General features: G+C 39.7%; 1 protein-coding gene across 1 annotated transcript in view; it reads left to right on the forward strand.

Moving 5' to 3' along the window:
* The window catches only part of tusc3 (tumor suppressor candidate 3), a 67,706-nt gene that overhangs the window by 18,014 nt on the left and 36,609 nt on the right, over positions 1 to 13,083 (forward strand). The window contains exon 2 of the mRNA XM_056372306.1: positions 7,322 to 7,491. Coding sequence (XP_056228281.1) covers positions 7,322 to 7,491 — 170 coding nt within the window. The remainder of the gene's footprint in view (positions 1 to 7,321; positions 7,492 to 13,083) is intronic.

Below are 13,083 nucleotides of genomic sequence, written 5' to 3' on the forward strand. Positions count from 1 at the left end.
AGAATAGAAAGAAATGGAAAAGTAGTAATTTTACGTGAAAATATGTCCAGCATTTCTACCAGAGAAGCTGTTAGTCCTGGCAGCTTGGGATGCACCAGGAACATGCATGCTGGCAGCACACTACCAATGACAGGCACACACAGAGGGTCAGTAAAGAGACTGCCAGCAAAACCTTTATGATTTTTTTTAACCGATGTAGCGGCCCACCACCGGGATTTGTCATAGCATACGTAGTGACCATTCCAATTGTAGCTGTTACTTAGGATGGGATGCTCATCAGCTGCACTTCATTCAAAGGATTTTAACCAACATTATATTTAGGTTTCTAACCGAACCATCCCAAATTACCTGATGCTAAGGCCTGGCAAGGGGGTCAACTTAGGCCCGATGGTGACACTGGCGGAAACCCTGATGTGATCTTAACTCAGAGACATAAATGTTTTTCAAATTTAGTTTTATGATCATAATTGAGTTCTGTTGTAATGTGATGTTCTCCCTGTGAGAATTCAATGCCACCATGAACATCTAGTGCATATTCATTTTATCATATTCACATTTTATTTCAGCTTCAAAATTAGACTTATATCTCCTAACTGGCATTTAAACTGTCTGGAAAAGTTTAAAAGTTAACTTGATAAAACTCGCAAACACCCTAAACCAACAAACACAAAAGACTTCGATGGGAACCCTAGGGAAAGGAAATGACAGAAGATTTAAAATGTCACACCATGTGCCTGGGAGGTTTAGAGAGAAGCTGTAATCTGTAAGCAAAAAAAAAGACAAATCTTTAGATATTCTATAAGCATCATGGAGAGAGACAACCGCTGGCACTAATGGGGGGGGGGGATATAAAATAAAATAACATCACCGGAGGATGACGGACGGGAAGACACGTGGACAAAGGCAAAGGAAATATGCATTTTTTTCAAATAATTGTTATTAGGCAGATAAGCTGACAAATCCTCCCTCACCAACACCCTCCACTGACAAGTCACGGTATTTCTGGGAATCGTAGATTATGGGCTGACAAATGTCGGAGCTTGCAAAATGAAAGCATGTTGGCTTGATTTAATAGAGGTGAGAGATGAAAACAATAACACTGACAAAGTGACTCACACAGATATGCTATGAAAATGTGTGGTGTTATATGTTTTTACATCTCACCCTATTAACTACTCACAGGATTTCACTTATTGCTTCCAATGTCGTGTGTGTGTGCGTGTGTGTGGGAGGGTGGTGTGCTAGAAAACAAGCAAACTGCACCAAGACACATGTTAGAAATATGGTTGTTAGGAAAGCCGAACTGTTGCTTATTGTGTCCTTCTGCTCACTTGTTCATGCTCTCTGTCATCTTCACGTCCCCTTTCTCTATTGTCCGTTTTGTTTTTTCCATACATTTTCCTCTCTTCTCCTGTATTTACTCTCCCATTAATCAAATCCTGAGGTCCTCCTCCAGCTTCATAAACCTCTTGGTCACCTTCTTCTCCCATTACTCATTTAATCCTTCCCTTCTGTTCCTTTAAAAAAAATTATAGAAATGAAATAAAAAAGAACATCCAATTTCTGAGTAATGTTGCTTTTTTTTTCTCTTTCCTCCTTGTTTGTTCTGCCCTCCTGAGCTTCCTTCATGCATGTGTGAAAGTTTTAAGTATTTTCGCTTCAACTCAACACAAAGTCTCCAACTCATCATAAGGACACCATGATTACCAGAAATTAACTTGCAAGTTTTTGTTGGTTTTTACAAAGGGCTGTGTGTGTCTATGTGTTTGTGTGGGTGTGTGTGGGTGTGTATGTGTGTGTGTGTGTGTGTGTGTGTGTGGGTGGGTGGGTGGGGGTGTGTGTGGGGGGGTGTGAGAGAGAGAGAGAGGGTGAGGGATGAGTCTTTGTTCCATGTTATACGAAGCCAATTTCCCGTAATCCCCCTTTCAATGGGAGAATTGGAGGAAACTGTATAGCAGCCTGATGGCCAAAACTGAGACCCATTCACTTACAATAGACCTCTGTTTAGTCCGCTCAGAGCAAAGGATTGTGGACTGAACAAACACTATGAGCTTTTCATGTGGAGGGTTCCCAGATCAAACCCCTGGCTGGCTGGGGAAATCTAGACTACAACTACAAACTACAAGGCACTTTAAAGTATTGGGGGTTTGTCAGCTTTTAAAATACTCAATTGACTCATTGTTTGATTAAATGACTCAGCTGACTGACAGACAAACTAACTAATCACCCGACTGCCTGCTTAATTCACAAACTGGATCTTTGAGTGACTGACTTCAGCTTATCGATTTACTATTTAGCTGATTTGCTAACCAAATAAATAATTAACTGGCTGAGTGGCTGACCATTTTTCTGACAGCTTTTGGGCCGGCTGGCCTGCTGGCAGAGTGACTCTATGCTTGAATAACTACTTGGCTGATAAACTAACCGTCTTCTCTGATGCCCCCCCATAACCTCTTGCTGTGTGGTCATTAGTGCATGAGTCAGTTCTGCCTTACACTCCATGTGTCATCCTTTTATTTTTCGTCCCTTCATCATTTCCTTTCCTCACGCTTCTTTTATCTCAACTCTATATCAGTTTCTATTTTCTCTTTTCCTCAACTTGGAGTGCTTTTTCTTTCCAGTTGTTGGTCTCTTCATAACTCTTCCTCTACTAGTGAAAATATAATTTTTTTTATTTTAAAGTCAATTTTATTGTATTTATTTAGCCACAATTTCCGGTTCTCATCTCACCACAGTGACTTTGTATTGCAAGAAAGGTGAAAACAACAGGGAGTTGCTGAAAAAAAGATAACCGGAAAAGAAAAAAAGGAAAAAAGACAATCGGAAATTATGTAGAAAAGTGGATATAATGAATAAAAGAGAATGAGAGGAAAAGAGTAAACGGGGAACTATAGAGTAATTTAGACCTCAGTTCAGTGCTACCAATACAGTCTGCTGCCTATAATGTGTGTGTGTGTGTGTGTGTGTGTGTTTCTGTGTTTCTGTGTTTCTGTGTGTGAGAGAGAGAGAGAGAGAGAGAGTGAGAGAGGTCATGACATTCATAGAGTGAGTAACAGAAAATCAGACGGATAAAGCAGGATATATACAGACCATTTGTGCATCTTACTCACTCACTCACATACACACACGTGCACAAATACACATGGTAGATGTGATTCATTTTAGTGCCCTCTGTGCTCAGTGGGGTGGAAATAAATGTTTTTAATGGTCCCAGGCTGTTTGGAGTGCTTATGTATTGTTCATGTTTGTGTGTGTGGATCAGGTAAAGTAGGGAGTTATAACACTGATGTGTGGGAGTCACTTGAAGGTCTAGCATAAGATATGTAAATAGCTCTGTGTAGGGAAAGGTTCATTAAAAGTGTTTCTAACTACTTTGTAGTTTACAGGCATCATTTTGTCTAAATACGTACAACAGGCATTACTGTGAGCTCGCAGACGATGGCCATATTTACCTCAACTAAAGAGCGAACCGAGTCTATTATTGTTAGTGGCATGTATTTTATATCTTGTTCTCTTTGTTTTTGTAAAGGCAAATTTTAGTACGTTTCCCTGTTTTCTTGCCTGCTTTTACAGTACATGCTATTAATTTGCTGTCAATGGTGTTTGCTGGTAATGCAAACTTCCCTAATGTTTACTTGTTGTAATGCTAAATTCTGATGTATATATAAATGTACATAGCATCCACAGCGTCATTACAACAACGTACTCATTCAGTACTCTTATTTCTGAGATTCTGTCTTTAACAATAATTCTATTCACACTCATTAATCAGTCCCATTTGGTTGTACTTTGCCATTCTTTTTTTCAATATGGTATTGATCACATTCGCCATTTCCCAAACATGTTTCAAATGAAAAACCTACCAGTGTTTTATTTTTTAAATTCATTACCAGCCACCATAGTGCCATGAGTTCTGTCCTTTGACTGCACAAGTGGATTCTTGTTAATTGGGAGACAGGGTGAGTTTGAGATGTGCTTTTTTATTATTATCATGGTAAAAAAAAATTTTGATATTGACACCAGCTTCTGGTAAATAATGTATGAATAGCTGTCATCATACTCTACAATAGAATTATCATATCACTTAATAAGGTGATAAATGCATGCTGTCACACAGAGTTAACACAAGATATAGAAATTACACCCAGCCAGTCCTAGGAGACCCCTGGTAGTGGGAAATTTGAATCCCAAATTTATATGGATGATGGCCTGTATAGTTGCTAGTTTTCAGTTGTAGTTTTGCAGTTTGTATCTCTGTCTCTTCATTTATTTCCCAACTTATTTTTATTAAATTGAATTGGTAGGACAGTTCATTTTAAGACCTCCCAAGCAGGAGATTATGCTTCAAAACATGCCCTATATTATAGCAAATATTCTCTCTTGCCAGCTGCCCTCCATTGTTTTTCAGCACCTTTATCATCACTTACACTTCCCTCACAAGTAGTACTTTGGTGTATTTTCAGCACTGTGTGCGTGTGCGTGTGCGTGTGCGTGTGTCTGTGTGTGCGTGCACGCGCGCCTGCCTGAAAAACATGAGTAAGGCAGTGCATCATTACAGCATGATTGGCATCCAGGACTGACAGCTATCCTTTTGGGGCTGAATGCACATGGGCAAAAACTCGGTAGATAAATTCAAGGCAAAAAAGAAAAGGTGCACAGAAAGCACTTTGTACCTCCTCTGGATGTGCAATCCCGTTTGTGTGTGTTTGTGGTGGTGTGGTGTACTCCTTTTGTGCAGTGTTTCTTAGTGAACCTCCCTCATTATACATGGCTTGTTGGTGAAGGAGTGTGTTTGTCGGAGTTGAACAAGCAATACAGCAGAAACACGTGTCGTACTGTCTTTCCTTCTCTGTCTCACTCTCTTTTTTCTTATCCTCTTCCACTTTTGTTCTTTGTTTACTAGAAAGATTTAGTCTACAGCTCTGCTCTGTCTGCAGCTAAGCATATGAGCTTGTGTGTGTGCGTGAGACAGAGAGAGAGAGAGATTTTGGAGTGAGGTGCACTGCTAAATTATTTAGCTACTGTCTATTTGATCCAATACTAGTGGACCACTGGGTAGAGAGAGGGATTGAGAGGGAGAGATGGAAAGTTACTGTACATAGACTAGCTTGAGACACTCAGACCATCATGCGTTATCCTTTAAGACTGGTTCAAATTACAGACTGGAAATTCATTTTTGAAGTGCATCCCTCCTGTCTGCTGCCCTTCGGCTCTGTATTAGATGCCCCCCCCCCCCTGGACAAGCGAGACTTGCATGCACATGTTGGGTAGCAGCTGCGAGCAAGAGGCACGCAGAATGTTGTGCCCTAGTTGACAATGTCAGCACACTCAGCTGGCTCAGTTGGCAAGACATTTTAATGATATATTTATATATTTTGATCGACGCACACAATCTTGTGTCACAAGACCTCCCAAAACCTTGTCCCACAGCCACCACTGGAGGTGCAGCCTGAGGAGCTCTCAAATTCATTTTTCATTTCATAATCAACATTACAACACATGTAAATCAAAAAAGTATTCTATTTGAAGTTGGTGCGAGCTGTATATTTTGGATATTTTACACATTACACCTATTTTGTTGTCTTATAACTGAGCCTGTCACGTGACTATTTTGGCCCAATGATCGAGTGATCTTGCCTGCAGTAAAAGTTAGGCTAGTTTAATTAGCTCAAGATGGATAATGCGGAGTCCCTGGACACATTCAAGTCAGCAGATTTGGAAGATTTTGGACCCCCTCACCCCAATAAAACACCAAAACCAAAAATAAACAAGGCTGAACTGGACTGTGGATTTGTAAAGTCGTTACTCCCCTAAATCATATATGTTGATATATTAGTACACAGTGCACCAGTGCACTACTCTTGCCTACTTCCATTCATTCTCTTTCAACTGGAATGTAATCCTTTTTGCCTTGTCCAACATCACACCAAGGTTAACTGTATTACTACTAGTAGAATGACAATGAGTATAATGATTTTATCAGTTGAAAGTGTGAAATGAATAGCAGACAACAACACTGTTTGGGTCAAAACATAAACAACATGTTCTCTACCCTGAGTTATTTATTTCTATTTAGAACATGGTAGTTGCTTTAAAGTAATGGGCAAGAAAAGAGAAGAGAGAAAAATATATTTATCAGTGTTTCTGTATATACTAAAGATGCAGAGATGGTGGACAAAAGTCTTTAATGAAAAATGCATGACAAACCCTCAACACAGATTTAGCATAGTCTAGTTCACAAAAAAAAAAAGAGTTTTATGCTGTAAATTGAAATATGCTTTCCGGACAGATTTTTTTGCTGTACAGTTTGATCAGCAGTGTTTGGGGAAACAAGTGTTTCATCAGCAGTCTTGTGTTTCATCAGCCATCAGTTCAGAGCTCAAATTTGGCAAAGAAGATGCTGGTAGAGAGCGAGCAGTGTCCTCCTGAGAACTTACACATCATATAGTAGATTTACAGACACACACACAGTACAAGGACACTTGTGCACACGCATACACAGTCAGCCACATCAAATCATTACGTACCCCACTGCATAACTTTGCCATAATAAGCATTTCAGCTTTAGAAACCTTGCAAAGGCACTAGCTGATGTGTTTGTGTACACATGTATGCTGTGTGTTGTTTGCCTTTAGCGTTGTGTTCTGACGCTAACTCTGTTGTGACCTTTTGGCTAAGCCGGACTGGATTTAATCAACGGCAGACTCCTACAATTCACACACAAAAACAACCGAGAACTATGGCTTTTCTGTACATACACACACACCTAGACTACCAAGTCAGGACTCCTTTTCTGTAAATAATGGTTAGGTTTGTTGTATTCACGATTTTTTGCATCCCATTATTCAATACAGGCCAGGAGTCAAGCCTATTAAAATTTAGATTTAGTAACTCACATCCAGGAACACCTTTCCCTGTATCAGCCTTGGACTCTGAAAGCAGCCAGTATTTACTACAAGATACCTCCTGGTCATGTAGTAGTTGGAATATTATAGAATATAAGAGACATTGCTTGAATAAGAGGAATAAGAAGAAGTCAAGGATTTTGATATATTCTGTGGGAAATCTTTCTTGGGACTGTACAAATAGATCATGTTATATGAGGATACTAGAATGTCTTTGCAACTTCTCTATGCTGTCACTTGACTGTACATGCTTTACCCCCATAACAGGAAAGTTTTTGACATTTTAAAGAATTAAAATGCCTTTATTTATTCTGTCTAGCTTTGTTGGACTCACAGGAATTACTTTTTCTGTTTGAGTCTGAAAATCCTAACGGGAAGCATTGTCCTCTCTGCCCTTTCACTGTCTGTTTGTTCAGAACCTGCTGTCAGAGAAGGTTGACCAGATGATGGAGTGGTCCTCTCGGCGTTCGGTCGTCCGGATGAATGGTGACAAGTTCCGTCGCTTTGTCAAGGCCCCACCCAGGAACTACTCTGTCATCGTCATGTTCACTGCCCTGCAGCCTCAAAGGCAGTGTTCTGTCTGCAGGTATACAGACACACACACACACACACACACACACACACACACACACACACACACACACACAAGGCTAAGGCACCTTCTTTAACGTGGCATACCTCCTACCTTAACAGCGATTTCGCTGTCATTCTTTTGATTGCCTGAGATGACTCTCATGTCCTCCAAGTTTACTCAATGCACTGACGTTCACAGTGAAAAAATCTTTGAACTCTCAAGTCACAAACACACACACACACACACATACACACACACACACACACGCGAACACACAAGCACAAATGTCCTAGAGCTCATCGGATATTTCACATACCCTGCTTGCACGCACATATAATGACTTGCACACCTTGGGAAACACAGAAAACAGTATTATATAATAGGAACCTGTGAGTCACGTTGACATTTGGATCAAAGGGACTCCAGCCAGCCATACTACCAAAGGCGAAAGAATAAGTTCCACAGAACAAGGCCAACAAGACCTACTTACCCACTTGCATGGTCAAAGCATTTAATACATTGATGAGATTTTCCAAAAGTCCCAGCAGCAAACTTTAAATTGGATTTTTATTAACAAAACTAAGCTTGCATCATGTTTGCAGCAGAATCAACTGCAACACGGCAAGGTCAAACACTACCTCAAAATGCTGATACAAGATTAGAAGTTTGATTTTAATTTCTAGTTCCGAATATAAATGAATCCCCATCTGAGTCAAATGATTTTAACTCCATGTCAATCCCAGTGTTTCAGCACCATGGACAGCTGTGCACACAACACTGGTACGCTGGACTCTGGAGCTGTCCTTGGTCCTGAAAGCTACTTTGTAGTCAGTGAAGCCATTAGAACCAGTGTTGGGTATGGTGTTTTTCTAGCATCATCATGTCTCAGATGCCAGATGAGCACATTTACAACACTGTGTTCTGTCCTCTCATTATGAAAACAACTGGAGATAAGAGACAGACTACTGGAAATGCAGCATGAGGAGCTGAAATAAACAGTATAAGACTAAATGCAAAATTGGCTGCACTCATATATTTATTGTAGACATTGTGTTTTAACATTTTGATAATTGCCCACTACAGTCTATGGCATCAAATGATGAAAAGGGACAGAAGCTACCATTTGGATTGCATACAGCGTGCACACAGAGGACCCAACTTTATTATTTTTGGATGTTTTTCACAGGGTCATGTGAATTGCAGTCAGTCCTGCTCTTTCTCTGGTAGAATTAGATTTTGTTTTTATCGTTCATGCTTGCTTTGATTGTTTTTCATTTCATTTTTACTGTTGATTTCCCTTTTGCATTCATATTTGCATCTCTGTCAGGTGCACTTGAATGGGAAATTTGCAACCAAAGATGGTAGCTGCTCTGATGTTCAGGAATTACTGATTTCCCTACAAATCACTGTGTCTCTTTCTGAAAAGTGTTATTATTTGGTAAACCTTGGTTCAAGTTATTCAGACCCATATCAAGAAATAAACAAACGTGGAAACTAGGCTTGTGACTCTTTGTTGAGTTATGGAATATTACATTTCAAGTTACTTAATACACATTCACCACACTGGAATGCATGTTATACAGTATGTTTGACCCATGTCCTGGTGTCCAAGTGGAAGTCTAGCTGGTTGATGAAATCAGTACTGACCTTCTCCATCCTGACCTGGCCTGTTACTCTAATCAGCCACTCTTGTATTTCATCAGTCACTTGATTATATAACTTATTCATCACTCATGTCAACACCCATCAGCTACCTCTCCTTTTCTATATATATATATATGTGTGTGTGTGTGTGTGTGTGTGTGTGTGTGTGTGTGTGTGTCTCCCTCATTTTTCTCTTCAGAAAATTTATTTTTGTTGAAAACAGGCAGAACTGACATTTACTGTATTATCACAAAAGACAGACAAACTTAGTCTTTTTTATTTCTCTTTTATTCCTGTGCTCTGAAAATTCAAATTCTATTTTTTCTTTATTGGCAGAGCCATAATTAAGCACACAATTGCAAAAGCAGGTTGTACAAGGAGGTTTACAATTATATTCACAAACACTCTCAAATCTTACCACTTGCTATGGGCTAATCTTACTCACTAGATGTAGCCTCTTGGTGTGAGCCAGTCATTTGGGCACCTATTTCAGGCGTCATTCGTCTTCCTTTCCACTTCCCTTGCCTGTGACCATTTTCAAATGGAAAATGGCAAGTTCTGATGAAGATCTGAATTGTGCAATCGCACAGTCGACATATGGCTTTGCTTTTTTTTGTGGCGTTTTCTTTGCGGGGATTAGCCGCTGTAATGACGGTGCTCTCCTCCGCATGTGCGAATGTTTGCCACCATTGCTGCATCCTGGGCTCAGCGCCGCCCGAGATGATTGTGGTTTAAAGAAATGCAAACAAGCCAAAGCGTTTTTCCCTAGTGGCAGAATAATAATGGGTGCAGCCAGACTATTCTCCAGTGCTGACTGAGCACTGTGGAGATCATGGCTATGCAGGACTAGCTGTGGGCTGACCCTTGATACATGAAGACACACACACACACACACACACACACACACACACACACACACACACACACACTGATTCACTGATTGATCGACTGGTGATTGAAAAAGGCTAGTTTTCAGTCTGGTCGGCTCAGATATGCGATTCTTTGGCGGTCAAATTTATACTCATGCATCACATGATGGTTCGTCATGCACACAACAGCACAGACACAGCTACACACACACACACACATACACACACACACACACACACACACACACAACATGCTGTTGATGTGGAAACTATTCATGATGAGTCCAGAAGACACAAAGCTCGCAATTTGGAATACCGGCCAACATAAGCCATGGAGGAACAACAATGAAAACATTTCAAATGACAAACTTAATCAGACACTTAAAAAACATCAACTCGCAGCATGTTGAATTTCAAGAAACTAGCAAAGGCTAAAACTAGTCCCGCATCGCTTACCTCACCTATGCATGATGGCGACCTCGCTGAACTGCTGCTGCTATGATACAATTGATTTTTCCTTTAAGAAGTTACAAATTTTTGTGTAGCTGTCAATTATAGTTCTTAGAAAGAGGATCGGAATCGGCGGGTCAGACTTTTCAAAGAAATCCGAAATCAGAATCAGCCAAGAAAAATGCAATCAGTTTAAACTTGTGAGGCCGAGCATTTTGGTGTGGGTGTCGGAATCCACAGGTGTAGTGGGGCCCCAATTTGTGAAGCTCACAAATATAGCAAAACAAGGCCCCACACACACACACACACACACACACACACACACACACACACACACGTTTATCTGTTTATCTCAGAATCAATTTCTCTTCCTCCTAACGAGAAACCAGCCTACTTATTTTTATTAAATCACCAGATGCATTTGTTAATATCAATCTGTCTCATTCACCATTATCCCTGTCCTTTTATTCCTTTTCTTTACTTCTATCTGCTTCTTCTTCTCTTTGATTGTGTGCCAACCCCCCCCCCCCGCCGCTTATTAACACAAGCGATAGCATCGAATCATTAGTGAAACAGCGCGACAGAGAGAGTAAGAGATGGATGTTAGATGGTGACCAGAGAGTCTGCGTTAAGAGGACCATCAGGCAGTGAAAAAGATGCCTAATTACTGGGGTCCTCACTCCCACATCACTCTTAAGCTTTGTCCCAGTTTCATACTACGTACTAAGTGTTGTTTTCACACAAGAAATGAGACTAATTTAAGTATACTAAAAGATGACAGTTGTCACACTGTATTCATTCAAGTGTCGATGGTACGGTGATGTTGAAGTATTTTCATAAAATGTATCAAGCGACTGGAAAAAAAATGGCAGATAGTGATGCAACAGTTCAGGCTGAACACTGCACCAAGAACGGAAGTAAAAGGAACGTTTTCTGCTGGATGAAACTTGGAAAAGTACCTCTTTGTTTAGTTGAATGATAACTACCGTATCCAGTGGGGTCCAAAAGTCTGAGACCAATATACTTGTATTTCTTCTTTGGTAACTAGGTTACATTTTGCAGGTTTCACTGCAGTTTTTGACTGATATGATTCTGTGTTATTGTTTCTCAGTAACCGCTAACAAGAAAATTTGAGTTTAGCGTGACTTGACACAGACACAGACACAGACACAGACACAGACACACACACACACACACACACACACACACACACACACACACCACACACACACACACACACACACACCACACACACACACACACACAACACACACACACACACACACACACACACACACACACACACACACACACACACACACACACACACACACACATAGTATAAGCAGACAGTTACACATGTACACTTACACATACATGTTGTTATGGTATGAAAGTTTAGAAAAAACTTAATAGTGACTTTATTTTCTAATGTGTATCAGTTAAAATATGCTAATCATATCTTACTATGGAGAGGTAATGTCTGTGCCCCACACTCATTGATGAGCCTGGCAGCAGTGAAAAAATATTTCCTTCTAAAGTTTTTAAGCAAGCTCCACCCTTCTAATCAGTCAGAGAAAGCTAAAGTCAGGGGTGGGAGCTCAGAGGTGTCAATCAATGCATTAACGCACTTCTGGTATGGCTGACTCATAGGCTATCAAGCTCCCATTTCCTGCATTAGCTGAGACAGCTATTATGACGAGGATTTAGGAGAAGGACTGGGCAGAGTGCAACAGAGCAGGGAGAGGGAAGGGTGGGAGGAGGAGAGTAGCTTGATTTCGAATCTAGCACTAGGCTGATTTCCAAAACTTGCATATTGTAGCTTTAAGCACAAGCTTCAGTCACACACATGACAATTTTCACTCCCACATCCAGCACACTTAGTACTTAGTAAATAAACACCTTGTCATAGAGATGATAGTAACACATAACACATATATAATATATAACTATTATATTATTTACAAAATAACAGGTCACATCAATATATACTGTAAATATATAATTGATATAATATAATGAATGTCACAATAAAAGACTGAATTAATGTTTTGAGTTCACAGTGGTCTGTAGCGTTTTCATATTCGCACTTGACCATAAAAAAATATATAATTAAAATACCTTTAGTCATTTTTAATTAATTCATATGCCTACCTTGTTGTGCTGGTTAATTTATGTTGCCTGGGTGAGATAGGTTAAGAGAAAACTTTGTACACATCGTCTTTTCCCTTTCCACACAAACCTGATGCTCAAATGTATTCAGGGCTCAAGTACTGTAGTTAACACCGGTCAGGTTTGTTGTACACACACTGAGAAATGAGCAAAACTGAAAAGTAGCTTTGATAGATAAAGGTGAGTGCTTTTTTTGTGACGTGTAAAGCAAGCAGCAAGAATTTATGTTTATCATTTGTTTAATAGTCAAAGTTTTACAAGTTAAAATATTCTTTATGGTGAATAAGCAGATATTGTTACACTAAAATAAATAAATACATATACCACGAAATGTCATATGAGGAATATAATAAAAGCCATCAATTAAAAGTGGCTTAACATTCACAAAACACAATATTTTAACTTTATTATTTTGCTTAATTATTGAATAAAAAAACTTAACCCCATCAGTAAAATATTCTTTTATTAT

Source organism: Seriola aureovittata, chromosome 3, assembly GCF_021018895.1.
Source record: "Seriola aureovittata isolate HTS-2021-v1 ecotype China chromosome 3, ASM2101889v1, whole genome shotgun sequence".
Taxonomy (NCBI): domain Eukaryota; kingdom Metazoa; phylum Chordata; class Actinopteri; order Carangiformes; family Carangidae; genus Seriola; species Seriola aureovittata.